Source organism: Neolamprologus multifasciatus, chromosome 3, assembly GCF_963576455.1.
Source record: "Neolamprologus multifasciatus chromosome 3, fNeoMul1.2, whole genome shotgun sequence".
Lineage (NCBI taxonomy): Eukaryota > Metazoa > Chordata > Actinopteri > Cichliformes > Cichlidae > Neolamprologus > Neolamprologus multifasciatus.
The window spans coordinates 23,201,887-23,229,883 of NC_140441.1; the positions used below are offsets into that span (position 1 = coordinate 23,201,887).

General features: G+C 36.9%; 3 protein-coding genes and 1 long non-coding RNA gene across 5 annotated transcripts in view; all 4 read right to left on the minus strand.

Annotated features, from left to right (window-relative positions):
- LOC146522063 (Fc receptor-like protein 5) overlaps positions 1-27,997 on the minus strand; it is a 110,096-nt gene that overhangs the window by 1,959 nt on the left and 80,140 nt on the right. Inside the window, exons 18-20 of the mRNA XM_085154121.1 lie at positions 1,271-1,321; positions 1,090-1,152; positions 909-968 (exon numbers count right to left, since the gene is read on the minus strand). Of these exons, the coding sequence (XP_085010247.1) occupies positions 909-968; positions 1,090-1,152; positions 1,271-1,321 (174 nt within the window). The remainder of the gene's footprint in view (positions 1-908; positions 969-1,089; positions 1,153-1,270; positions 1,322-27,997) is intronic.
- Positions 1,703-4,614, minus strand: LOC146522064 (low affinity immunoglobulin gamma Fc region receptor III-like). 2 transcript variants are annotated; one of them, XM_085150107.1, is made up of 3 exons: positions 4,312-4,614; positions 3,424-3,672; positions 1,703-2,178 (listed from the first exon to the last, which is right to left on the minus strand). In XM_085150107.1, the coding sequence occupies exons 1-3, from the start codon at positions 4,580-4,582 to the stop codon at positions 1,934-1,936; spliced, it is 765 nt and encodes a 254-aa protein (XP_085006233.1). In that variant the 5' UTR covers positions 4,583-4,614; the 3' UTR covers positions 1,703-1,933. The 2 variants fall into 2 exon arrangements, with proteins under 2 accessions (XP_085006233.1, XP_085006244.1); XM_085150118.1 differs by lacking the exon at positions 1,703-2,178 and having other exon boundaries at positions 3,335-3,672.
- LOC146522065 (basement membrane-specific heparan sulfate proteoglycan core protein-like) lies at positions 4,617-21,613 on the minus strand. Its single transcript, XM_085149740.1, has 7 exons — positions 21,330-21,613; positions 20,261-20,527; positions 16,081-16,362; positions 12,504-12,779; positions 6,393-6,665; positions 6,018-6,293; positions 4,617-5,869 (listed from the first exon to the last, which is right to left on the minus strand). The coding sequence occupies exons 1-7, from the start codon at positions 21,487-21,489 to the stop codon at positions 5,541-5,543; spliced, it is 1,863 nt and encodes a 620-aa protein (XP_085005866.1). The 5' UTR covers positions 21,490-21,613; the 3' UTR covers positions 4,617-5,540.
- On the minus strand, positions 7,818-9,800 carry LOC146522066 (uncharacterized). Its single transcript, XR_014872238.1, has 2 exons — positions 9,134-9,800; positions 7,818-8,088 (listed from the first exon to the last, which is right to left on the minus strand). It is a non-coding gene; the product is annotated as an uncharacterized LOC146522066 (long non-coding RNA).

Sequence of the window (27,997 nt, forward strand, 5' to 3'; positions counted from 1 at the left end):
GTCCAAATGAGGAAGCAGTAACACGGTACAAAGTCTTCCAACTCTTTTGTGAGACAAAAAAAAATAATTATTTCAGTTCATAAGTCCACAGTGATTGGACAACTGACACTTTTGACTGTGAACTCCACAGTGCTTTCTTCTGATGTTACTCATCTTTAGCAAACTACATAAAGAACCTTGAACCTTCCCAAACAGCTTCGTTTATACTCATGTGCTCGTCTGCATCACTCCCTTCTTTCATCCATTACTCATATTTTATATGCCCTACATCTATTCCACATACACACACTTTCCATGCTATTGGCACATCTGATACTTTCCTGTATCAAAAAAACAGCTTAAACAGTGCTCTGCTGTGCCTCCAGTGATCGAGCACACTCAGATTATGTGTTTTATTTGATGGTGTTTGGTTTTGTGATCAGTGGTCTAGTTCAGAAGCTATGGATGCTGTGATTCAGTAAATCCAGCTGAAAGGGGACTTTTTTTGCCTCCCAGATTAAAGACTTTGATCAAAGGCCTTAGATTAGAGATTAACCTGTGATCTGATGAAGAGACTGAACTCAAACTGTGGAAGAAGTTTGTTTTGAGTTTTCTTCATTCTTTGCAAACATTCTGACCTGCTGTGTTTCTGAATCACTCGTTAAATCTGTTCAACTTCTACAGTGTGTCTGTGTTTGAGTGCTTTAAACAACGATAACAACACAACAACACAGTATCAGGTTAAACAAATACACCTGACTTAATGACTAACCCACCAAAACCCTAAATGACTGCAGTAACTCTGCTGATGTGTAGCAGCTCAGCTTGATAAGTGTATAACTAAACTCCATGTTGACCTATAATTAGCTGCAACATAATGAAATGACACATTTCAGTACAAACACTGAATGAGACTGTTGTGTCTGTACCTGCAGCTCCCGTCTTCACCTCAGAGTAAACAGCACTCTGCTCTGGTTTATGATGCTTCCCTGTGAAGATCATCAGAGTATTTATCATGAGAAAATAATTAACTGTTACATTTTTTAAATATTTATTTATTTCAATTTTACATTACATTTACATTTAATTGCACATGTTTTATGTACTTACTCTTCTTTTCAAAGTTTTTAAGTTCAATAAGAGAGTATGTGACATCTTGATGTTCATCTACTCCTGAAATGTTCATATTTTAGTTACAGGATTGTAAACATTTCACATGGAAATAATTTTATTAAATCGAAAACAAGTTTCATCTCTAACTGCTCTGTGCTTTTCAATACATATACTGCACCATTTCTGTCGTCTTCCACTTGGCTAACAGATTCATAGACGTTATTGGTACCTAAAAAAAGATGAACAAGGGTCAAATTAATCATTTTAATAAAAACCTAAAGGAAGTTTAAATAATTCTGTTTAAGTCAAAACCAGGACTGTAAGATGTTTTCAGACAATAAAATCATAATGTTGTTACTGTTTGTGCTGTTCTGATATGAAACAATAACGTTATGGATTTTTTTCAGTTGAGTTAAAGACACAATCAGGTTTGTAAAATTATTTTTGTTTCTCATTTAATGTGTCAGTTTACTGTTTGGATGTTTGTCCAACTGGATTTTGACAAATATTTTCTTAAAAGCTGCTGAGCACAAAGTTAATCTAAAAACTGTTACTGTTAATGAAGACAGATATAAAAGTCAATATAAATAATGATAATAAAGATCGGTTTAAATGCTAACCGTATTGAACAGAGCCGTACTCATGAGTTTCATTCTGGTTGACTCCATGATTTGTGGAGGAGCCCGGACTGTGACTCTCAGACTGGATCGACCTAAAACAGGAAATAAACACAATAAACTCAAAAGTAACTGATGTTTGTTTAAAATAATAATTAAAAGTATTTTACCAACCTGGTGAAGCAGGAATCTGTGAAAGAGACAAATGTTATTACACATGTTTGTCATGTATAAATTGTTCCACTGATATTTTGTGTCATGAGATCAGAATACATGTATATGTGTGAATAATTAAAGTGTATGTAGTAAATAAACTCTCTAATACAGCATGAAAAGAAGAGGCTCTTACACTTGAACTGTCTGCAGCGATACAACAAGAGCAGGAGAATAATAATGAGAGAGACTCCACAAACCAGTCCAACAATCAACCACACAGGAGATGAAGAGCTGTCAGCTCCTGACACAGTTACTGTGACAACAAAAAATAATTAATTATTAATAAATAAAACAAACACTGAGAGCACAAATCTCTGCCAAGGCAGCTCACTCTGTTGACAGTATTTACTTTTAAAGGAACAGTATTGTATTTTCTGTGGGGGGGGGGGGGGGGGGGGGGGTTTGTTTGGTTTATTTGTACTGTGAGAAGTTTGCAGTTCAGTAAAAATAAGTCCAAAAGCAGATTTTTTTCAACATGACAACAAGGGCAGATGAGAAATGTAAAAGTGAGGTCAGAGGTCAAACGTAACATGATATTTTAAATCTTTATACAGTACTTTCTATATGTTGACAAGACACAACACCTTTGTAAGAATCATAGTTTCTATGTTATAAGGATTTTTTTTAGTCATAAAGTTGACCTTGAAGACCTCGGTGGCTGTAAGCCAAATGTTAATGGATAGTTAACATGACTGCAGCTCGTCAGTGAGGTAACCAGGCAGGTCTGCTGGGATTGTTTCTAGGAAAATAAGATTTGTATGCTAACAGATTTTCCCCTTGTTTCAGTTTCTTCCTGCTTCAAGATTAGTTTTCATGCCATCATTCACCTCCAGTCAGACGCCTGCCACCTTGGATCATTACCCCCCTATTCACCACCCCTGCTGCCCCCCTCAGAGCCTCTTCCTCACTTGCCTGCCTTCCCACCCTTCAGCAGTTTCCTTGGGCCTCTGCCTTCATCCACTAAACCCACCTAGTCTGGACTCCAAGTAAGGCATTGTTGCAGCCACTTTATGAACACTCTCTGTCTTGTCACATTCCCTCTCAGATTTCCTGCCCTAACTGCTCTCTCCTCGCCCACAGATCTGCTGCCCTCACGCTGTTATGTCCGCTCCTCTGGCCTGTCTCTCTCACCTGAGTTAAGATGTTTTTGTAGGACTCACTCCTTAATTTTAGGTTCATTTATGTTTTGTTCTTGTTGACTGAGTCAAAGCTCACAATCTGTTGTGTTAAATTATTTATCCTTTGTTTGAGTAAAAAAACCTTCACTTATTACATCCTCTGCTGTTTTCACCTGAGTCCCTCACTTGAGTCCTGAATCACAACGATATTAAACCTGACAATTTAGAGATAGTTTTAATAGTTAATATTTAATAGTTTTATAAAGTTCTGACTAAATAGACCCAGGTGGCTTCAAAACATTAAAAGAGATAATATGATGTTATTTCTCAGTCATGAAACTCATTTACAGAAATACATCAAATGTTTTGATCCTGCTCACCTTTAACTGACATCCAGCTCTGTGCTGACTCTCTTCCTGAGTACTGACACTTGTAGAAACCTTCATCAGACTTTGACACTGCAGAGATCTTCAGCTCCCCTCGGGGATCATTTTGAAGAAGTTTGTCATTGTGATAGAAAAACACATTGGAAAGTATTTTTTGTGTTTTCAAACTGCAGCTCAGATTAACAGAAGCTCCCTCAGTCACAGGATGAACAGGACTCACCAGGATAGGACCATTACCATCATCTGTGAAAACAAAAAAACAAACATATTGTTTCAGTCAGACCAGCTGGTGCAAAACTTTGAGAAAAAGCTGAGACATAATAACAAGGATGGATTACAGAAATGCTTTTTATGATGAAGATCTGATCTTGTATTTAAAATCTACTGTATGAGTCGTGTCTCATGATCTACATGCAGACCTGGTTTTCTGAGTGATTATGAGGACTGGAAATATAGTTGGGATGTTCCGTGCAGGAGTCAAATTATTGACGGTGACATTATTGAATGGTTAAAGGTGAAATTGTAAATGTTTGTATGTTTGTGTTATTTTGCATCACGTGTTTCCCAAATTTCTCTGAATTGAGACATTAAAGGTTCATCTAATCTGACGACAGAGATGTTGAGCTTTTTAGAGTTTTATTCTGACAGAGAAAATACAAAAATACTGTTGGCAAAATATGACAAACTGGATTATGAAAGGATGAAGAGAAATTAGACCAACAACCAAGAATATTTTGATGCTTCGTTGCCTGAAATCATCTGAAAGTCTCATTTTTGTTTGTTTTGCCACATAGAATTACTTCACATACAGCAAAGCTGAGACAAATGTTCATGTGACGTCTAAATCATTCAGATCCAAGAAGTAAATGTATAATAACATACTCTGTACAGTGATGTTGACTGCACTGCTGAACTCTCCTGATCCAGACTCACACCAGTACACTCCAGTATCTGACTTTGATGTGTAGATGTTACATGTGGATCCAGTCATTCTGCTACAGTCAGAGAGTCGGCCGTCCTCAGAGAACTTCCTCACTCTCCACTCAGTGAAGTTTCCCTCACAGGTCAGTGAGACAGAGTCAGAGGTGAAGTGTTGCACTCTGTCAGGACTCACTGTGAGAGACGCTGCTGAATGAACATCTGGAAACAACATGCAGTGAAGAGACAAAGCTCACAGATGTTAGTATTCAAAATATCACAGTGAAAATATTTGTTTGAAGCTTTTGTTTTGAAAATCAAATTTAATAGTTCAATATGATAAAGTGTTTGTTTGGTGAGACAACACTGAGTCTGACAACAAGCCCTGAATCACACAGACAGTCAAATCAATGGAAAACAAAGGAGCCGAATACTGACATGTTTAAGATGATCTAACCCACATGCTTTATCTGCTGGCAGCTCATGTAGAGCTTGGTACACGTCATGTGACATCATGAGCTTTGAGTCATCACTCTCAGCATCATCCACCTGATACAGATCACTCTGAACACACTTCAGTCATTTGCTGTAATGTTTCTGTCATAATTCTGTGATATTGTCTGTTTCACAGATTCCTTCTACAGTGAGATATTTTGCAGCAGCAGGACCAAAACTAAAAACCTTTGAAGTATATTTTAAATGAACAATAACAGCAGCTGTTATTTGTGACGTCTTCTTCTAGCGTCCATCTGTAGTCAGTGTTTTTCTTGTATTTGTCAGAGCTGTTAACCTGCCTGCTGACATCTTTGTTTCTTTATTAACTATATTTGACTTTTTTATCTGAACACCTACCTGAGCACTAAACAAAGAGTCTTAACTGTGTAAATCCTGTTTGTGCACTAAGTAAAAATAATCAGTACAAACAGAAACATGAGTTTAAATATCAAAGTAAAAGTATTCAAATAGAAAACATTTAAAATCTCATAGATGTCTTTTGTTTTTCATGTTATCACATTAAATAAAACTAAAAAATCAGAAAATTCAGTTTGGTTTGATCACAGAGAGAAAGGAAAATATTCAGTTCAGTTCTTCTTTTGGGGAGTTTTAATGTACACAGACATCACTAGTTGTCATGGAGATGAGATTTTAATGGTCTAAATCCTGGTGAATAAAAATGATGACCTAACATGAGCTTATTGAAAGGACAGAGAAACAAACTGACCTGCAGACCAGACAAACTTTGGTTGACTGTGATCAGTGTAATACTCTGGGTCTCCTCTTCCAGCTCTGCACACATATCCTGCTGTGTGTGTCTGTCCATGAATGATGTAGGAGTCCTGTGCAGTCCCACTGCCATCAGGTAGCAGCTCATAACTGGAGGATTTCTCTGATCGATCAGGAACAGCTTTATACCAGTAGAAGCTCCATCCTGCAGACGGATGTTCAACCTCACAGTTCAGAGTTACTGAGGCTCCAGGACTCAGCCATGATGGAGACACAGTGAGGACAGGACGGGGTTTATCTGTTCAACAAAGATTTTCTCTCAGTGAACATGTAGTACAGTCTCTGAACAGTGAACTCAGTTTATACAAAGAATAATAATCTCAGTCTATATGAACAGAAACACATTTTACAAAGTGTTCAAACAGCTTAAAGCAAATATGACTTACTGTCAGAAACTGTCAGTGTGACTGAATCACTCCACTCTGCTGTTTTATGCTGTGAACTTTTCATTCTGCCCTTACAGCGATAGTTTCCACTGTTGGATGATGAAGCAGATCTAATCCTGTATTCATTTTGATTTGGAGGTTTTATGATGCTGTTTGTTTCCCACTCATAATCCCACTCAGTGTCTCCTCCATCGATCTCACATCTCACAGTGATCGTCTCTCCTCTGTATATCTCAGACCAGTTTGGATACAGAGTCACAACAGACCTGTTTGACACTGTTAATGTTCAACAAAGTACAATAAAAACACATGAATGACAAAAGGTTCAATTACCATCAGATGTAGTGCTTTGTGGGAAATTACATTTAAACTCACCAGTTGTGTCAATCCTGACTGACTGACTCAACTCTGTGTAGTAAACTGGTTCTCCTCTTCCTCCTATGCAGCTGTAGCGTCCTCCCTCTGAGACACTGATTTGTTCATTTCCCACAGGTTGATAAGATTTCCAATCTCTGTACCAGTAGTATTTCCATCCAGATGATGATGATGATGATGATGATGATGATGGGGTCACAGAGCAGTTCAGGGTCACACTGCCCCCTACTGGAACAGCTGTCCTATCAGCTCTCAGTTCAGCCTTTGGTTTCGCTGTAGTTCAGGTTAGAACAAGAACATAAAAGTAAAAATGACTGAATCAGAACAATTTAAATAACTGGATGGAAACATGTAAATGATCAAATATCACAAAACCATAGTTAAGATAAAACAAACTGTGCCACACAAAATATTCTGTAATACTCTTTTGATCAAAACAGTGAATTTTTTTTATTTTGCTTTTGTGTATTTTCATTTATTACATACATGCACATTTCAAATAATTAATTTGAAGCATGACTGAGTTTATTGATCAATAATGAGGAAGTAACCCAGGTTAATATGATCTGATTGTATTTTAAACATGTGAGAATTGTTCCTAAATGAGTGTGAGCAGTTATCATTTCATTGATGTTGTTCTTTACTTTTATTTTTGGTGTATTGGAATTTGGTGAGTAACAGTTAGTTTTCGTTGGTGTCAGTTAGCACCTTATGTCCTTGTGTTCTTTACTCAATCTGATGTTGAAGCCTCTGATAGCTATAGCTATAGATTCAAGTTGCATTTATTTATATTTCCTATCACCTTAAATCTTCAGTTAAAGACACTCAAGTATCTGTGACAGTGTATATATGGATGTATTATATATAAGAGACAAATATTGTTCTTTTAATATGTTGGCATTACTAAATTTGGCTCAATGCTTATATATGTGTGGAAGAAGCAAATGTACGAGCTGTGATAACTGTTTCTGATAAAATGAAGAGTAGACTGATATATTGAATATTCCTTTATTGGGTGAGAAAATCAGACCATGTCATAACTGCTTTAAGTCATACAGAATAGATATCAGAGCCTTAAACAGGCTGACTTCTGCTAAATGGGTCAAACTGGGCAGAAAGTATACAAACACATAACATCATTATAGAATATGATGTAACACTATAGATCAACTTACCTCAGAATATATAAAGCATATAAACAATTACAGCAATATGATGCAACAAACACAGCAGTGCTACTAATCCAAAATACTCAAAGCTTCATAGAACTGAAACAAACATTTATTTTTAGCTCCATTCTGCTGCTGATACATACTTTAGGTTTCTGAACATTAAACTTGTTGCTGCCTTTCATAGTGTGTAACTTGAAGGCCCTGAGTACTTTCTCCCACACTGAAAACACTGGGATGATCAAATTATTTGAACATTACCTAATAAGACTGATTCAGGACAGACAATTAGTTATTCTAAACTTTCCTAGCAGTCCTTCACAAACAGGGAACAGTCTGTCTATTCTCTCCATCTGTCAGCTGCTGCTGGCTCTTCCTCCTCCTCTTCCTCACACACTGCTGAGTTTGTCCTGGTGGATCATCAGGGGTGCAAAGCCTCACAGATGATGTGCAGCAGTGGGTCCCTCAGTCTGTCCTCACTCTGGACACTTGCAGTCGTCACACATGGAAATCAAATGTGTGATAAGCTGCAGGATTCAAACACAAGTGTAACTTATAAATACATGTTCATACTTTTATTCCACAATCAGAGAGAAAGAAACAGAGACAGAGTGCAGGACAGACAGACAGGTGACAGTCTCAGGTGTATACACTGCTACAAACAGGAGGATTTAGTGTTATTACGAGTGCTAAACAAGAAGAGTTCCCAGCTGGTACAGTGGACACATGTGTGACTGCTGTGATTAAAGCATCTTTCTTTCAGCTTAATGAGTGTAGGAACCATAATTAAATGTATTGAATTTTTTGATGATCACTGGGTTTTCATTTGTTTGGTTGCTATGGTGATGTGTAATGGGAGTCACGTGGGTGCTAGCGGTGACATTAAGAGGGCGTTGTCAGTCTGTCATTCACTGGTTTTGATTTTGACAGAGAGGAGGGCTGGGTAGCCGTAGTTTTTGTTGACCGCTGCACAACATGTTTCGTCTTGTTACATTAGAGCCTGTGACGTTGTAAGAGTCCAAATCTTGAGATGACATTACTCTGTAAACACTTTAATAAACAAGCAAACAATTCCACCTCTCGCATTATTGCGTAAAGTTGACAGCGCGTCAGGCAAATAGGCGGGCTCCATCCCCGGGCTCTAGCGACTGTGGAAGTCGCTACAATGAGTGAACCGTCAGCTCGTTCAAACACACGTTAAAGTCCGTTTGGCTCGACACCACCGAACAGAGGCAGCAATATAACATAGTTAACATTAACAGTGCAGTGAATCCTGCTTGTGCCGTGATATTCAGGACTGCAAACCGAGCAGCATCACTGACTTTCAGCCTGTTGTGTTTGTGGATATATGACTGACTTTAATTATCCACAAAATCATCACATTCTCTGTAAGATTAAGGTCGACTATCTAACGGCGTATAAAGTAAAGACTTTAAAATAAAGTAAACGCTGAAAGTACAAACATCGCTAATGTCACATAACTTTGCCGGCATGTGGCCAACAGTAATGTTTTAATGTTCCTCGTTATTAAACATTTGCACATAAATAAGTGACATCATATTCAGAACTTACTTTTGAAAGTTTACTCTTTGGCCGCTCTGCTTCCACTTCGTTGAAGTGTCTCCCAGTCCCAGTGCACTTGTTAGCATGTTTTGGTTCGTGCAACTGGTCCGTCCGGTTATTGTCTCCCCAGAAACATTTCCGTTATCTTTTTTCCTATTTCCGTTGTGTTGTGTGTGCTTTTGCAGCGTTTTTCTTTTTGCAGCATTTTTGTTTTTGCAGCGTTTTTCTTTTTGCAGCATTTTTGTTTTTGCAGCGTTTTTCTTTTTGCAGCATTTTTCTTTTTGCAAGAGTTTTTCTTTTTGCAGCATTTTTCTTTTTGCAGCATTTTTCTTTTTGCAGCGTTTTTCTTTTTGCAGCGTTTTTCTTTTTGCAAGTGTTTTTCTTTTTGCAGCATTTTTCTTTTTGCAGCAGTTCTCTTTTTGCAGCAGTTCTCTTTTTGCAAGTGTTTTTCTTTTTGCAGAATTTTTCTTTTTGCAGCATTTTTCTTTTTGCAAGTGTTTTCTGAAGTTGCAGTCCGTTTGGCCTCTCAGGGCCACCATAGATTTCCTTTCCGAGCCGATACCAAGTAAAATTCAGGGTGGTATCGATGATACTGATCCGATACTGATACTTTGTACAAAAACCTAATGTTTCATTGTATTTTATAATACAATATTTAATTGTATTATGTAATTGTAATAATAATAAAGATATAGCTTCATAATGATTACAGGACATCAGACTACTTGTTCTTATTACTTAATATTGCAGAATGATGATATTCTATTATTATTATTATTATTATTATTATTATTATATAATTATAAATATGCAGAATAATCATACAGAAATTAAAAATAACTTGAAGTTGTGCGCTATCTGAACATGTTGTTGCCTGCAGCACTAAAGGACTCCGCGACAGACGTCTGTCTCGCCCGAGAAGTACCTGTCCCTCTCCTCCTCTTCAGTTCGCCTCAACATACGCTCTTAATATTCTGTGATATGATTTATTCTGAGGTTTTTGACGAGGTTAGTGGTGTTGCCACAAAACCTCACTGTCTTGCCACATGTATCAAATACTGCATCTTGGCTTTTTGTCGAGGTAAAATACGTCCACACATCACTCCGTTTATGCTCAGCCATTGTTGAGAGTGCACACACCAGAGGCTGAATCACATTTACACAGCCGTATTTTGCATATGACTATGAAAGGCTTAAGAGGAAGTAGTTCCTTCCAATTTAGACGATCCGAATGATATAGTTTCTTTCCACTGTGTTCCTTTTAATGATAAACTACAAATTTACCCCAAAGTACTAATATATTGATATTTTAATATGAGAATCGATTTTAGAACATAAATGACAGGTATCGGAAGAATTGATATTACAATATCGATCCGCACACCACTAATAAAGTTTAAAGCTGGAGGATCTCTATACAAATATCCCATACAAGCTAGGTCCATTAACTTTCAGTAGCTGTTGAAATGATAAAGTTGTAGTATGTCAGTGGTTAGAAATACCATTATTATTTTAGGATTAGTTTAACACAAAGTCAGTGCTGACCCGAGACTAATGCTGTCAGTCACAGTGCGAAGCATAAAGGCCCTTTCACAGCGGACGCAGCATGCGCTACTAATGCTAAATGCTAACTAAAAGCAAAGGATCCAGAATTTGTTGCGCTGGCCACTGAGCTCTACCTGTACTAAATGTGCCTGCTTCTTGTAGTCTCTATCTCTGACTTTATGTCCTCTACTAGAGTTTGTGGTGTTTTATCTTCAATTGTTTAATAAAAACATGGATTGCTAATTCATAACGAAGAAAGCTTTGTAACTCTCCCCACTAGTGAAGACTGTCATTTCCACAGCACTGCTTTCCCCCCATGGTCTGCAGCACTGTTGAAAAGGCTCTGGAGGTCCCTGTGTAAGCACATAAACCTGTGACACAAAAATCACAGAACTGGGACAAACACTGTTTTCCTGTTCTGTAGAGCTGCACAGCAGAGAAGATACTCTGATATGTTTTTTGTCTTCACTGTGAGTAAAAAGTTGCTTTACATGTTTTTTTGTTGTCAAATTGAAACCAAAATATTTTAGTAAGCAGCAAAGCAGCAAAAGAATCAGCTACAAATCTGCAAGAAAGCGAGTTTACACTTATTTTAACAAAACAAATTATCTGTATGGAACATCTTCAACTTACATGATACAGTCAGTCCAGTAACTTTACTCCAATATGTTAACAAATAGTCCCTTCTGCCCCGGCAGCTGTATTTTCCACTGTCAGACTCAGTAACTGTGATTGTGTATTCACTGGATGTTTCAGGTATGTTAACCTGGCCTCGTCTCCATTCATACGTCCACTGAGCTCTTTCACGTCCCTGAATCTATCACCCTGAGTCCAGGGTGGCTGCAGGGTCACAGTGGGCGTAATGTGAACTGTTCACATAAAAATGATCCAGTTAGAAGAAGAGAAACATAAAAACTCTGCTGTTTATAACATAAGAGTAGAGTCACTGCAAAACAGCTGATTCACAGAGAAACAAGTTAAACATAACAAAAAGTCACAACATAAAAGTTTCAAACTGCAACACAATATTTTCAGTAAAATGTTAAAGGTAAAGTCTTTACTTTAGTTTTTGTTTAGATTCCAAAAAAATGACAGATTATTTTTTCATGAGTTGACAGCAGATTAAGAAGACTGGAAGAAATTATGTGAGAAACGTTTTCTAAAAGTTGTGATGAGGTCATCATGTGAAACTGGTACAGTTGCTGATTTGGGACATTGGAGTGTGTCACACTTGTAGTTATTGTATAACAAACAGGTTCTTGTGGCTCTGACTGATTTTCCATGAACTGAACCTTAAACTACTGATTCACTAATGCATCTGTTCTGCACTGGAGGTTCTTCTAGCTGTAGTATCATTAAACATATTATGACACTTATGGAAACCTTTTCTTTTCATTAATTAAAATAAATAAATAAACAAATGCCATTAACAACAATTACAGGAAAGAATCTAAGTGGAACCTGTAATGTAGCAGAACAGTCTCTAATAAAATGAGGTTATATTGTAGTCAAACCTGAAACGTTGAGGAATTAATGTAAAAATGCTAAAAACAAAGGAAGCAAACTCCACACGTGCAGCCATGAGGTCAAGATGGGAGCGACTGGGATTATTACATTTGGACTGAAATCTTCTATCAAAATAACAAAATATTTTTCAGATGTTTCACTGAGTGATTATTAAATATCTTTATAATGACACTAAAAGACATTTTAAACTACTTTTGATCCTAAACACAAAATAAACCTACAGTGCTGTTGAAAGACAAAATGTTTGGTTGAGTTGATGAAACATTGTTCATTATAAATTAAAATGTCTGAAATATGTCCAACTCACCTATTACTCTCAATGAGGTGATGTCACTCCACTCTGTCCAGGAAGAGCTTCTTGTGGCCCGACAGCTGTATCCTCCACCATCAGACTCACTAACACTGTTGATTGTATATACAGTGGATGTTTCATGTATTTTTACCTGGCCTTGTCTCCATTCATACGTCCACTGAGCTCCTTCACCTCCATGAATCTCACATCTGACTGTGATACCTCTGTATATTTCTATTCCATGTATCTGAGTCCAGGATGGCTGCAGGGTCACAGTGGGCTTTGGAGGAGCTGTTCAAAGAGAAAATATTACATCATCAGACTTCTAGAAATATAAAATGATCATTAAAGCTTTCCTGGTTTTATTGCTCTTGTTAGTGGTAATCACATTTTTTTTTATCCCAGTGACAATTTGACTGAAAATCAACAATAAAAAGGTAAAAAAAATATTATATTAAACCTGGTAATTTGCTGATATTTAGAATCTACCAGCAAAGTGACTGGAAACAACCAGGTGTGCACAAATCTGTGCGACTGAACATCAACACATAAAAACACAATATCATCATAAACAACTTCAGTCTCTCAGATTTTACATTGTAAAAAATAAGTTTTATACTCAAACATCGCACTATTTACTTATTTCTACATCTTTTCATTTGCATATTTATACATTTATGAACATGTAATCCAGAGTTGTCATTGGGCTGTTATTCTTCTGAATAACCTGAGACCTTGCTTTCCTGTCAAGTATAAAATCCCTAACATATTATACACAATATCAGTTTTACTTTAACTGTTTTTAACAAATTTAATTTTTACTTTTCTTTTTCACTGTTGTAAATATAAAAATTCCTGCGCTGTCTCATAGTGTAAGGCCCTATTTTCACTTTTTATCATGTTGCTCTACAATTTGCTTTGTGGATCAATAAAGTATCTATCTATCAGTATTGACCTGTTTAATATGTATCTATGTTGTAAACTGGCTGTGCTGGATTATTCACTCACATTAGAAACACCATGTAGAAAGAATTTAACGACTGTTACGCCCCTCAAAACAGAAACGCAAAACAACACGGGAAAAGTGTGTAACGCATCAAAAACCACACAGCTGCTGCTGAATTGACGGGGTTTATTTTTAAAAAGCTGAAAAAAAGGAAAAGACTCACAATAAACACAGCTGCCAGGAAGCTAAAAGCATCAGGGTCTCCAAGGCCAAAATAACAAACAAAAACTCCCCCCTTCCTAGAAACAAAACACAGGGTAAAACTTTCCTGATCAAGAAAAGGAAGATGCAATGCCTGACCTTCCTGGCTGTCCACAAAACAGGAGAAAACTGAGTTAAACAAAAGTGGGTTAAACAAAAGTGGGCCTGCTTCCACTCTGCTGAAAACTGATGAAAACTCCACATGTGCAACATCTGAGCTGAATAAACTGGGATCATTACATTTGTGTTTCATTTTTCATTAAATTTACTGAATATGTCTTTCAACTCCACATGCTTCTGTCACAGTCCTGGGTCTGTGAACCAGTGTTTTGGTTTTGTATTACAGTGGTCCCTCCCTCGCTACAATGCCTCGCCAGGACCGTGAGTCATTTGGTACCGGGCAGCGAGAGTTGAGGCTGGAGTGTGAAATTTATTGTTTTCAGAGTTTTTATTGTTAACTTGGTTTCCCTGGATCTTTTCCTGGTTGTTATGAGTAAATTATGAGCTTTGCCGGTGTAGCCCGAGAATACCCCGAGATTGCCACAACAGCACTAAAAAGCCTGTTGCCATTTCCGACATCATAACTGCGTGAAGCGGAGTTTTCTGCAGTTACAGCTTCCAAAACAAAATTGCGGAGCAGACTGAGCAAAAGCAACACACTTTAGGTGTCATGTCCCCCATTATGCCCAGGTGGGACCGGCTCGTTGCAGAGAAACAAGTACAGGGCTCTCACTGATTCAGCGTTATGGTGAATTATATATTTTCATGTACTTTATTTATTTATTTTTTTGTAGTTTTGTGTCTTATTTTGAAATAAATATTTACGGGTTACCATAGCGATCAGAGAGCATCAAGGAGAGAGGAGGAGGATCTTACTCTCAATGTTGTTGGCGCATTTGAGGAGGACGCTGCTAATAAAGTTACACAATTACACAGTGAATTCATGTTTATTATTAAATCTACAAAACACCACAGTTTTTGTCTTGGCCGTATCGTTTTAATTTGATGCATTTATCCGTGACGCCTTAAAGGTTGGTCCACGAAAATACTGTCTGACATTATCCGGTCCGTAGAGCAAGAAAGATTGCGATAAAGGACCGCTGCTGTCCAGTACAGAATGTGTTCAGCTTGTCAAATTTACATAAATCTTTGATCGCTAGCAGCGTGACTCTGAAGTGCTGCACTGCATGTTTGTAAGTTTTCTCCCCAACAAACACAATACTGGCGACGAAACATTTTGCACCCTCAAAGGCAACCGCGGGTGCCTTTGGTTTCATTCTTTAATTTTGGACTTATTTTTCTAGAAGGTTTAAACTTTGAGAGTGTTTAAACGAGAGAAAAATGTGAAAATGTTCGTGCCTGTCTGAAAAAAGTGAATAAAGTGTCTAGTGAGGGGTTTAACAGCCTTAAAACATCTATAATAATTGTAAAAAAATAAAGTTGGATACTTCGCGGATTTCACCTATCATGGATTTTTTTTTAGAATTTATCTCCTGACATAAACGAGGGAACACTGTATTTTGTTGTTCCCCAGTCAGTCGTGTCCAGGGTTGGGTATCGTCACTGATTTCTAGGTTGTTGAAATCTTGTGGTTTAACCTGAGATTCTGGCGTTTCGGACAAAATACATTTATATATAGAAAATCGATTCAGGATTTTATTGAATCAATATCACGTTATTCAAGCTAGAATCGATTTTAATCGGGAAATAGATAATCAAAACCCACCCTAGTCGTGTTTTTGTCTCTCTGGTCTCTGTGCTCCGTGTTCCCTTTGTTCAGTATCTAGTCCGTGTCTGTGTTATACTTGCTGTTTTACTTTGACGGTCGCTTGTCCTTTGTCACTGTTTCTAGTTTTGCTTCACCCTGGTCTCGACTGTTCTCCCCTCATGTGTCTCATTCCCTCGTTTCGCTCAGTGTATTTCAGACCTGTGTTTCTCTCTGTCAGTGTCACGTCGTCCCCTCACCATGCTGCGTGTTTTCGTGTTTCCTGAGATCTCTGTCTCTAGTTTACAGGTTTCCCAGTGTTTTTGTTATTAGTTCCCAGTTTTTTGTTTCATTTTGTTTTTGCAAGTTTTTTTCTTTTCGTGAAAATTATACCACTGCAATAAAGCAGCCTTTTAAGTTCATTCCTCTGATGATTGTTTTGCGTTTGTGTCCTACATCCTCCCTGCCACACAGCCGTATCATAACAGTTTCACTGTGAGTGATTGCTGTGGATTTATGTGTATTTATGTAAAACTTTAAAATTTGTTTTACGGAACTTTTAATACTAAAATAAGTACAAATCCTGCAGTTTTATTGAAAGACATGATATTTTGTTGTGTTTTTGCATTAAACGTTGTGCAATAGAAATTAAAAACAAAGGTGAAATATGTCCAACTTACATAATACAGAAAATGTGATGATATCACTCCACTCGGTCCAGGAAGAGCCTCTTGTGCCCCGGCATCTGTATCCTCCACTGTCAGACTCAGTAGTGCTTCTGATTCTGTATTCATTGGATGTATGACCTGTGTTTACCTGGCCTCGTCTCCATTCATACGTCCACTGAGCTCCTTCACCTCCATGAATCTCACATCTGACAGTGACTGTCTCACCTCTGTATATCACACCGCTGTTTAACTGAGTCTTGGATGGTTGCAGGAACACAGTGGGCTTAGGAGGAGCTGTTCAAAAAACAGATATCCTTAGCAGACTGATAATTTGACTTGAAAATCAATAATAAAACTTTTTGTTTTTATTAAATAAATTAAACCAGGTAATTTACTGATCTTTATATTTGAATGTTTATTTATTTCTACATATTTGCATTTACATATTTATACATTTATGAACATGTAACCTATGAGCTGTAAGTTAGCTGTTGTTTGCAAACAATGCTGTTAAACATCCAATATATCCAAATAATCTTCATTCAGAAAAAAAATGAATTCTTTCTTTGCCATAAATTCATGATATTTAATTTGGGAATTACAAGATGATCAAATCAAAAAACTGTTGCTATGAGTAAATATACCAGCAGTTAGAGAAAGGCTAACATAGCAGAGCAGTCTCTCCTAAAATGAGGCCAAATTGTAGTCAAATGGAAAGTTTGAGGAATTTGAAAAAATAAAAATGCTAAAACAAAAGATCTGCATCATGACACTGAGCTGCAGTGATGAAAAGAAACTGAGCTGAATAAACTGGGATAATTAAATCTGAATTTAGTTTTTCAACAAATGTATTGAATATGTTTTTTCTTACAACTGTATGTTGTTATAATTAAATTGTTATATGTTATATAAAAATGTAATAAAAACACTGTTTTATGCTACTTTTGACACAAGATTAAAAACAAAACCTGCAGTGTTGTTGAAATACAAAGTATTTTGTTGTGTTTTTGGATGAAACATTGTGTTGTATAAATTAAAATGAGTGAACTGTGTCCAACTTACATAATACTCTGAATGTGAAATTGAACCAGCCCTGATATCTGAAGAAGGAGGTGAGTCTTTTATGTCAAATGTGTCTAGTTGAGGGAGGCCCCTTGGGAATTGTATTTTTTACACTATTTATTTGGCAATCAAAGAGTAATTTGAAGGGCAGACTATGCCAAAGTTCAGGCAAAACAATCATAAAGGCCCAGTCTTAGTCTTAGCCTGTGTTTGTTAGGATGCCTGGGTCGTTGACCCAGAGTTTTGAGTTTATTATATTATTTATCATTTCTAGTCTTTGGTTTCTTTGTTAGAGTTCTGTCTTATGGTTTACGTCTCTGTTCCCTCTGTTGCAGTGCCTGCCTGTAAGTCTGTGTCTTTAAGTTCAGTCTGTGTTATGTTTCCTGTTTTACTTTGAAGGACCATGTCGTATGTTAATGTATCTGGTTTTGCTTCCCCTGTGTCGTTAGGCCTGATTTGCCCCAGCTGCGTTTCCCTCCTGTTACCCATTCCCTGATTGCTCCCTCTGTGTATTTAAGCCCTGTGTTTCTCTGTGTCCGTGTTGTGATCTACCCTTATTCTGCTGTCTGTGGTCTGTCTGTGTAAAGTTTACCTTGGAGTCTCAGTTTTGTTACTTTTTTGGAGTTCAGCATTAAAGCTGTATTTGAGTTCACGTGTTGTTTCCGTGAGTCTGCATTTTGGGTCTTTCATATCACCACTCCTGCCTGCACACAGCCTTTTTATAACAGTGTTTTAGTCTGCTTCTAGGAACAATTAGAAGCAACGTATCAGCTGACCTTAAAGTTCTGTTTGGAGTTTGTTTATTTAAAAGATCAGAGAGCTCTGAGGGAGTGAATCTATTCAGAGACTTAAAAACAAACAATTAAACAATCATTATAGCCTGACTGCTACCAAAATAAAGCATATTATACTAGCATGGATGAAATAAATGCATGAGTTACTTTCTCAAAGTGAGCAGATGACAAAATGTCCATCATTTTTGCAAAGGCCCTCAGGAGGCAGAGGCTGGCTTTTACAACAGAATTTATTTATTTCTCAAATGAGAAACTGTCATGAAAGATCACCCCCAGAGTTTTTACAAAGGGAGTTCTGAACTTTTTCAGAGGAACAAGGTTACACTTAAGACCAAAACAAGGGTAAGAAGGTTCAAATAATACAATCTGTTTTTTGATCGTTTACATATTTAAAAAATGTATTGCCAACCATGATTTTATGGCGTCATGTCAGTCTAGCAAAACTTTTAAATAGACTGTAAAACTATTTTTAATGTCATCTGTTGGTAGGGTGTTTTATAGGAGTTTGATGGGCAGCAAACATTAAAATCCCCAAGAGTTAGAATGCAGTCAAATCTTTATATGATTCCAAAGAAAAGGGTGGAAATAAAATCCTTGTTTAACTTGAGGGGATGATAAACAAGCACAGGAGGAGACATATCCACCATAAATAATTATAGTTCAGAGCTGCCATAAATATCAGCAGTGAGGTGTTGGCATATAAAAGGGTTCAAATAGATGCAAGACCTCTGCTGTAACCAGTTACCTGCAGGGAGTTTCCTGTGACTGTTGCAGGTGGTGAGAGCTTTGAGTCTAAAAGGATTAAAACCTTTTAAGTTCCACCAGGTCTCAGCACAGAGCCATATTTTAATTGGCTTTACTTTGTTTAAAAATGTATATCCAAAGAATTATTTAGGTTATATTTGCCACTATTTAATAGCATTATTACAAACAGTAATTTAAGCAGTAAAAATGTCTTCTGCACCATTTTATAGATAAGAATTTAAATTGCAATCATTAAAAATATAAAAATGTAATAAATAGTTTGTACACATATCATGGGTCTTGTGCAAAATTTAAAAAGAAATCAAAAATAAAACAGTATATTTAATCATAATATTTATCCATGTCTGCACAGTGTTATATTTTTAGGATCGGCATGGTTTGCAATATTAACGTGGTCTCTGTGGTTCCTCTGAATCCAGGTGTGAGGAAATAAGACATGTAAAATAGTGTCTTTGTCTTTAAATGATAAAACATTTTTTATTCTTTTTGAATTATTTCCTAAAAAGATAAATATATTGTGATAAGGAGACAAAAAATTATTTTTCTTTACTTCTGAATTTTTGTTGTTGTTGTTGCTGTCTTGAAATCTTCCAGTAGAGATCAGCTGGTGGCAGCATGTGTTCAGCCAAGGAGAATCAATGACAGCGTTACAGTTTTGTCTGAGTTTAGCTGGAGGACATTAGCTGACATTTAGTTTGAACCTCACACAGAGGTCATTAAGAGAAATCATCATAGGTCACATTGTCTAAGTGCAAGTACTGCATATGTGTGTCATTAGCATGAACATGAAAACATGCAGCATGTGTCTCAATTATATGTCCAAGAGGAAGCATAAATAAGACTGAGTCTCTTCTAGTGTACACAGTAGTAGATTTGTCTCCATTTGTTTTCTACAACATTTGATATAAATTAATTTTTTAGCAGTGTCTTCATACTGAGACTTTGTAAAATAAGCATAAATGTAAACGTGTGACAGGAAACAGTTAAAAACATTAAGCAGGCTGGGCCCAGCAAAATGAATAACTTATAAAAACCTTATGAAGCAGGTCTTTAAGAAATTATGTTCCAACAAAACCATTATTTGTGATTCATTTAAAATTAATAAATAAATTCATGTCATGAACATCAGTTAGTGGAATCAATCTAAGCGTAACCTCTAATGAGAAAGGCTAGTGTAGCAAACCAGTCTCTAATAAAATGAGGCCAAATTACAGTCAAACATGAAACTTCAATGAATTAACATCAAAAATGCTAAAAACAAAGGAACTAACTGATCTCAGTAGCTGCACATGTGAAGCTACTGAGGTGAAGAAACTGGGAAAATTACATTTGTATTTCATTTTTTCTTCATACTAACAAGATCTTTTTCATTCTTCAGATGTTTCATTTTGAGTGATAACTGTTTATTTCTATAAGTACATCAAAACCTTTTTTTTTTTTTTACTACTTTTGATAATAAACAAAAAAAGCCTTCAGTGTTGTTGAAAGACATTTTTTTTTAATCTTTTTTAATTAAACATTCTGGAATATAAATTGAAACACATAGTGTGAGTGAAATATCTCCAACTTACGTTTTACATTCAGTGTGATGATATTACTCCCCACTGTCCAGGAAGAGCTTCTTCTGCCCCAACAGCTGTATTCTCCACCATCAGACTCAGTAGCGCTGCTGATTCTGTATTCACTGGATGTTGGAGGTGTGTTTAACTCTGCTGGACTCCATTCATACGTCCACTGAGCTCCTTCAGCTCCCTGAATCTCACATCTGACAGTGACTGTCTCACCGCTGTATATCTGAGTCCAGGATGGCTGCAGGGTCACAGTGGGCTTAGGAGGAGCTGTTCAAATAAAAATATATCATTAGCAGAATTATAGAAAATCATCATTGAAACTGTCCTGTTTTTTTTTTTCTTGTTAATGATAATTATCATTTTTAATCATTTTTATTTGAAAAATTAAAAAAGGTAATTTGATGATATTTAGAATCAGCAGAGTGAATGACAACAATCCATAACCCTGAGTTTTCTGTTTCTGTCTCACTTTGTGTCTTCTGTGTGTTTTGGTCTTAATGTTGTTTTTATAAATCTGTGGAATAATCAAAACATCTATTCTGTATAGAAACGTTTTGTTCTGTGGCTGATTGTGACTCAGAGAAAATGGATGTCTTTTCATGTTGGGTCTCTGCCTTCTAGAGAGGACATGACAGTAATACAGCTGAGTTTCTTTTACTCCTGATTTTATTTTTTGCTATTGTCTGAAATGTTCCAGCAGAGGAGCAGCTGATGGCAGCATCTGTTCAGCATCTGTTCAGCCAAAGTGTTTCAACAACAACATTTAAAGTTTTGTCTGACTTTATTTGGAGGACAGTAGCTCACATTCAGTTTTGAAACAGTGATGCAAACTCTGCATTTGCAGCCAAAGACATAAAGAAATTGGGAAAGTGAATTATTTCATGTGAAAAAATTTTATTTTTTTTTCTATTCCAGATGTTTCACTGTGAGTGATTACTGAATGGTATTATAATGGCATTAAACACTGTTGTACAAAGCTTTAGACACTAAACTAAAAAAGAAACCCAGAGTACTGAAATAATTTTTGTTTTCTTTTGAAATTAAAATGAGAGAAATATGTCCAACTTACGTAATACAGTCAATATGATGACATCACTCCACTCAGTCCAGAAAGAGCCTCGTGTGCCCCGGCAGCTGTATCCTCCACTGTCAGACTCAGTAACGCTTCTAAATGTGTATTCATTGGATGCTGAACGTGTGCTTGACTGGTCTCTTCTCCATTCATACATCCTCTGAGCTCCTTCACCTCCATGAATCTCACATCTGACAGTGACTGTCTCACCGCTGTATATCTGAGTCCAGGATGGCTGCAGGGTCACAGTGGGCTTAGTGGGAGCTGATCAAATAAAAATATATCATAAAAAATAAATTAAACCAGGTAATTTAATGATCTTTATATTCCACTATTTGCTTTTTTCTACATCTTTACATTTACATATTACACATTTCTAAACATATAATCCATGAGTCATCAGTTAGCTGTTGTTTTCTAACAACGCTGTTAAACCTCCAGTGATGGATTCAAAGCTGGAGGCTGCTCTGCTCTCATAAACTGATTATTAGTTCATAAATGGTGAAATACAAAGTTTTCATGTGGCACCAAAGTCAAAACTAGACTGGCAAAGAAAAACTAAGAGTAAAGGCTCAGTAACCAGGAAAGGAGCACAAACTGTTTTTTAAATCACTCTAAAAAATACAAAACAGCACCATGAACTCCTCTGTGTCTGTAAGTGATCTGAAGACTGAACAAAGGTGAAACGATGTACTGAGCATAATAATTAATAATGTGACAGATTTCGTGGTTTAAGTGCTGGTGATTAGTGAATACTGATTTCCTCTACAACTGGGAGAAGACCTTTTTCAATTCTCAAAGAATTAGTCAAACTCATCAGTTTCCTGAATGATGACTGAATCACTTTTAGTTGTGACTAAACTTGTGTTTCTTCTCCTTCCTCTGCAGGTGTAGATGCCTCCATCAGAGACAGAGATTGCACTCTTAGAGCTAAAAGAGATGATCTTATTTTCAGATGAGGTTTTTCTGAACAGAGTAATTCACATCACACGTCAGTGTCACACTGCCCCCTCCTGGTGTGGTTGTGCTGTCTGCTGTCAGAGTGGCCTTGATTTTAACTTCTATAAGTTAGAAAAATATGAGGCTATTGTTGTGGTGCTTTTAGTGAAAGAAGGAAAAACCCACCACATCTGCCACACAGATGTTCCAGCTGCAGTTTTATTTCCTACTGCAACTGAGACTCAAATACAAGGTGAAGAGCAGGTGAGCCTGGCTGAGTAATACGCCACCTGGTGGTTTGTTCTGAGTGTGACAGAAAGCCTGAGCCTGTGAGCCTGAGCTCAGGGTTAATGAACCCTCGATTACAGAAAACCTTCCATACTCATCTGTGGATCTGTCACAGCAGAAGTGCAGCAAAGTTCACAAGTAATAAAACAGACAACTGGAAAGCAGGTGAGCTTTAACTTGATCACTTGTCTGTATTTTAAGTGCTTTATGCAAAACTTTAAGACTTTCCAGCTGATAATATCTGTGCACACAGATGTTTTGACATATTTACAAACCTGATCACACACACAGAGATAATAAAATGCACACGAGGGTTAATATATATACACACGACTTTGCTACAGTAAAATCTCCAAACTAAGCTACTATCATAGAAACACCAAATTAGAGAAACAAGTATTTTGTGTCCATTCTTCCAGTAGAGTCCACAGACTTGTAAATATGTATCTCTGTAACAATGAGTGGATTGCAGAGGTGTGAACTCAAATGCAGGAAGCAAAATAACTAGTCTAAATAGTCACACTGACCCACCACCAGATGGTGTTTTTTAAGCATAAAAAGTAAAAACTTTTTAATGGCTTAAAAATAAAGAATGCTATTTGATATAAAAAAACTTTTTAAAATAATCAATTAATCCTGTTTTGGGGGAAAAAATTAATGGGCTATGAACTAGCATATTTTGGATGAATATCATAATATTTATGAATAGCATAATTTTTCTTAATAATAGTCTAAAAATGGAAACATACAAAGAATCAAAATGTAAAACTAGAAATAAATAAACTGTCAATAGAAACAACTAAGAGATGAACACACATGAGTGTTCACAGATGCTCTGACAAAGACTGACAAGACACAGCAGGACTATTTATATATGAAAGAAACCAAACTTTCAAATTAAAGAGGAAATATTAAAAAAAAAAGCTAAACAAAGATGAGGAAGAAGCATTCAGAGTTAAATGATGAAAGACCATGACAGTGACAAATGAATAAATCTATATCGATGGCCGTTTGTTTCACTTGTTGCTCTTGTGTATGTGAAGTCTTATTCATTTATGACTTTAACAACTTTCAGAGGTTTTTTCAAGAGGACACTGAGGCAGACAGCAAACCATGCCACTATAAATAACTGAGAGTAAAAATTCATAATAACACTGATTAAAGTCTTCAGGCAGGACTTTAACTGACTGATCTGTGGTTGAGTCTGTTTTCAGATTAGAGTTACCTGCATTAACCTAAACTCATCACGCTGTGCTGTAATAAATTAGATTGATCCTCCAGTTCATCAGCATCTTGTGAATCATAACTGTGATCTGTGAGGATGGACAGATAAATACTCATGAAAAGGAAATCAGTCAGTTTCAAGGCAACAAACTCTAGTAAATATAAAGTTTGAGTATCGGCTGAGTGAAACATCTGCTCACATGGTTGCACTCTTGATATGATCATTTTAATATTTTAACCAATAAATGCAGTAGAGTGTGAGGTGTATCATATACAATATTTTGTCCCTCAGGTTATTCCTGAAATATAGTTTGTTTCAAGTTTGTTATATGACGGGTCACATTTACTCATCCGCTTCTTCCTGGTCTGCTCATGTCAAAGTCCGCCATCTAGTGGTTAAATGGAGGAGGTGCCGAGTAATAATGGTCAGAGCTCCGTGTCTGTGATAGTTCTGCATTTGCTGCTCTTGAGATGGGATAAAGTGTAAGTTTGGGCAGATGATGGATTGTTTCTACATATTAGTGCTCTGTTCTTCTTGTGGGTCTGTGACGTTTGTTACATTACTACTGTAAGCTAACTTTTAGTGCTTTGTTTTGCCTGTTAGCATAAAACATGTCAGCATGTTGTATTTGTATTTACATTACTTGACAGGCTTTGTCCATTAATTGTTATGATCTTGCATTGGTCATGTGACATTTGTGCATCTACACTGAGATTAAATGTACCTGCTCTGTTTTGTTGTTACAGTTTTAAAGAATGAAAGTGGTACAAATGGTACATCAGTAAAAGCTCTGAAGAACGCCACAGTCTCCACATGGAGCGCTTACTGAAGCCGTTTATGTTTAACTGCACAGGCTGAATAGAAGCATTGAGTCTGTGCAGAAGATAACATGTAAACACAGGGAGGATATTATTGAGCACATTATAGGAGATAACAGCTGCATATATGAACAGGAAGAAAATAATAATTTCTTACCTTCAGCATTTCCACAGATGACTGTACTGAGCACTAAAATAATGAATAAAACCTCATCAGACATTATACAACTGACAAGATCAAAACTGAATTAAATTAAGACTTTATTAAAGATGAACAGTAATCACCAATAATCTGTTTGTCAATAAAATAAAATAAATATAAAAATCCAAACTGTTGTAACACAGTGTGTAACTATAAGTGATGCAAAAAGCAGCAGCGTATCAAACATTTAAACGCTTTAAGATTCACAAGTCTGCTTTGTTCCAGCTCTCAGGTAAACAGGTTAAAGCAGTGATTCACTGTAATTCTCACAGATCAGAAACATTTTCATTAATCGCTGCCGTTCAAACAATGTCAGACGTGTACTTACAGGAAAAGCCCATCACGCAGAGCAAAGAGAGCCTCATCGTCACATCCAGCCTGCTGCACTCTGATCCTCAGATAATCAAACAGTTTTAGTTTGCAGATAAAGAGAAGTTGTGTTTAATATAGATACAACAGGAGTTTTTCTACAGGCTCTTATTCTGATTGGTCTCTCTGTGCTTCCTGCCCTTGCACACAAACTCAAACAGCTCCTGTAGCTTTGACCGCAGCAGTTGGTTGACATGTTTATATTTCCTGTCCACTGCAAACATAGAAGCTTGTTCCTTGTGTTTTGTTGTTTCCTTTCTCTATAATATATAAAGCCGTTCTGTTGCTTCATGTCAGGATATTTCTTTTGCCCTTTTGGGGGATTTTTTGGGTGCAATATCCTTTATTATTTGTCTCCTGGCAGGTTTCTGCAGACTGGGAGTCACTAAGAGTGAATATACCAAAACAACTTTTCTACTTCGGTGCCTGTATTTTCACAATTTTTTTTACTTTAGGCTGCATTAAAATATGTTTATTTTATTTTACTCTTAGCTGAAACATCATCATGCAGTAATATAGTGAAAAGGCTCCTTTGACCTCAGACCTGTGAAAGTTTCCACCTTGTGGTTAAATTCTGGTTTTAAGTTTGGTGGAGACCCAAACACAGGAAATGACTCAGTGTGTGGCTGAAGTGAGACTAAAGACCTTTATGTTTCACCAACTAAAGAACAATTAGATTCATAGATAAATTCAAAGTTATATTTATTATCTGTTGTCATATCAAAGTAAAGCAGGAACTCATTTATTATGCAGACTGTTCTTTGTCTTGCTTTGACATGTACAGATGCACACTGACCTCAGCCTCTGACTACATGTAAACACAATAAAATAAAACAAACTGATGAAGTGAAATAATGATTGAAACACTGTAATAATGATGTTTGTGTTGAACACCACATGTTACCAACCAAGATCATGTGATTGTGTTCAGAGTCAGTTCAAAAAGCAGACCCACATGCTAAATGGTTCTTATACAGCACTTCTACTCTTCTAAGCACTTCACACAACTTGTGCATTCACACTAGCACATTTTTCTTGGTGCTTTCTGACAAACATTCACACTCCGATGGATTCCTCAGAGAGCAATTTGGGGTTAGTATCTTGCCCAACAATATGTGACAAGCAGACTAGGGGAAGCCAGGAATTGAACCAACAACCCTCTGATTAGTAGCTGTTCAGCTCTACTGCCTGAGCTACAGCCACTCATGCAAAGCAGGACTCAGAGTACCAAACAAAGGTGACCTTTATTATGAAGCTGATAGTTTCAAGCCTCCATAGTAACAAATGAAGAAAACTGAGTTACAGATAACTGATCACAGGAACACAGAGACTTACCTGTGGGTCATCACAAAATCTCTATTGAGATCACAAAAGTGTCAACTTACACTTTCCAGTCAACATAAATAAACAACTGAGACTTTAACACTGTGTGATTCCACAGACGTTAATCTGTCCAAATGATTCAGTGATGTGTAGACTAGGGTGGGCGATATAAACGATATACGATAGAAACGATATAAATTTGGCCAACGATAGAGATTTTGACTATATCGCTCTATCGCGATAGCGCATGTTGATGATGTCATCAAGCTGCGCCTGTTTTGGTCGAAAGCATCGCAGTGGCTAAAACCATTATCATCTGCAAATTATGCCGGGCGACAGTCATAGCAAAGAGATGAAGCACTTTTGAAATATGTGGAAAGCCAAAAACTGCGCTTCCTCCACTTCCGTAACATTGATTCATTAATGTTCGTTAATGTCTCGCAGCTGCTCTATTCCCATGTTGTTGCAGTATATTAATGACTAACCTTGTATTGTGGATGAATAATCTCAGTTATTCTCCTGACTGAAGTTTGCCCCGTGCATCCTGCTATGCGATTGCATTTGTCCCTAACCACCAGAATCCCTCACGTTAACTTTTATCAAGTTAACTTCTAACTCCGTTAAATTTAATCCTGTTTTCATGGATGCCTGGATGTTAAACTTAATTGTTACACCTGGTAAAGAAGCAACGCTGAAGATTTTATTAAAGATGAAGGAATTTAGACCATTTTTAACTCTCAGTGTTCGTTTGACTTTGGGACCTGAAGCGGACGGAGTTTTGGACCCAGATTACTCCGCGAAGGTCCTCACCACGGCAGCCATAATGCTCTGACAATCCATCAAGCAGTGCGGCTTACCAAAGTTGTACTAAAACATTTTTTAACAGATTTCTGCACGCCAAAATCAGTTCAGGGTCAGTAAGCACAACCAGAATTCATACATAAGGCACACTCTCGATTTTTGAGAAAATTAAAGGATTTTAAGTCTGCCTTATAGTGTGGAAAATACGTTATACAGAAGAAAAGAATATATCGCGATATATATCGTTACCGCACATGCTTCAAATTATATCGCGATATGAATTTTAGGCCATATCGCCCAGCCCTAGTGTAGACTAATAGATCAGAAGATACTGTGGTGTATTACCTACAACATGACTGTAGACGGATCTTATCATAATTATTCCTGAAAGACTTTTACCTTTATTTTTACTCATGTTGCCATAGTAACTGTAACCTCCGAATACCTGAACACTTTCATAGCATTTTTATTTCTCTTTGCTATTTGGGCTGATTGGGACCTGATTAATGTAAAAACAAAGAATTACTTTTTACTTGATTTTGCTGTACAAGGGCCTGATATCCACATATGGGGACATTCGATTGAAAATTCGATAGAACAGTGTCAGTGTAATGTCCTCGTGAGTGGATATCAGGTCCTTGTAGAGCAAAATTTAGTATTGTGGTCTAGACAAGCCAAAATGTGATGTCCACATATGTGG

Coding starts and splice junctions, on each gene's coding strand:
- LOC146522064 (XM_085150107.1), bottom strand. CDS start 4,582: ATGTTGTTTCCAGATGTTCATTCAGCAGCGTCTCTCACAGTGAGTCCT. Junction 3,673..4,311: donor AGTCAACATCACTGTACAGA/GTATGTTATTAT, acceptor TTGTTTTCACAG/ATGATGGTAATGGTCCTATC. Junction 2,179..3,423: donor GAGCTGGATGTCAGTTAAAG/GTGAGCAGGATC, acceptor TTGTTGTCACAG/TAACTGTGTCAGGAGCTGAC.
- LOC146522065 (XM_085149740.1), bottom strand. CDS start 21,489: ATGTATGAATGGAGAAGAGACCAGTCAAGCACACGTTCAGCATCCAAT. Junction 16,363..20,260: donor CATCACACTGAATGTAAAAC/GTAAGTTGGAGA, acceptor TTTTTTGAACAG/CTCCTCCTAAGCCCACTGTG. Junction 12,780..16,080: donor CATCACATTTTCTGTATTAT/GTAAGTTGGACA, acceptor CTCTTTGAACAG/CTCCTCCAAAGCCCACTGTG.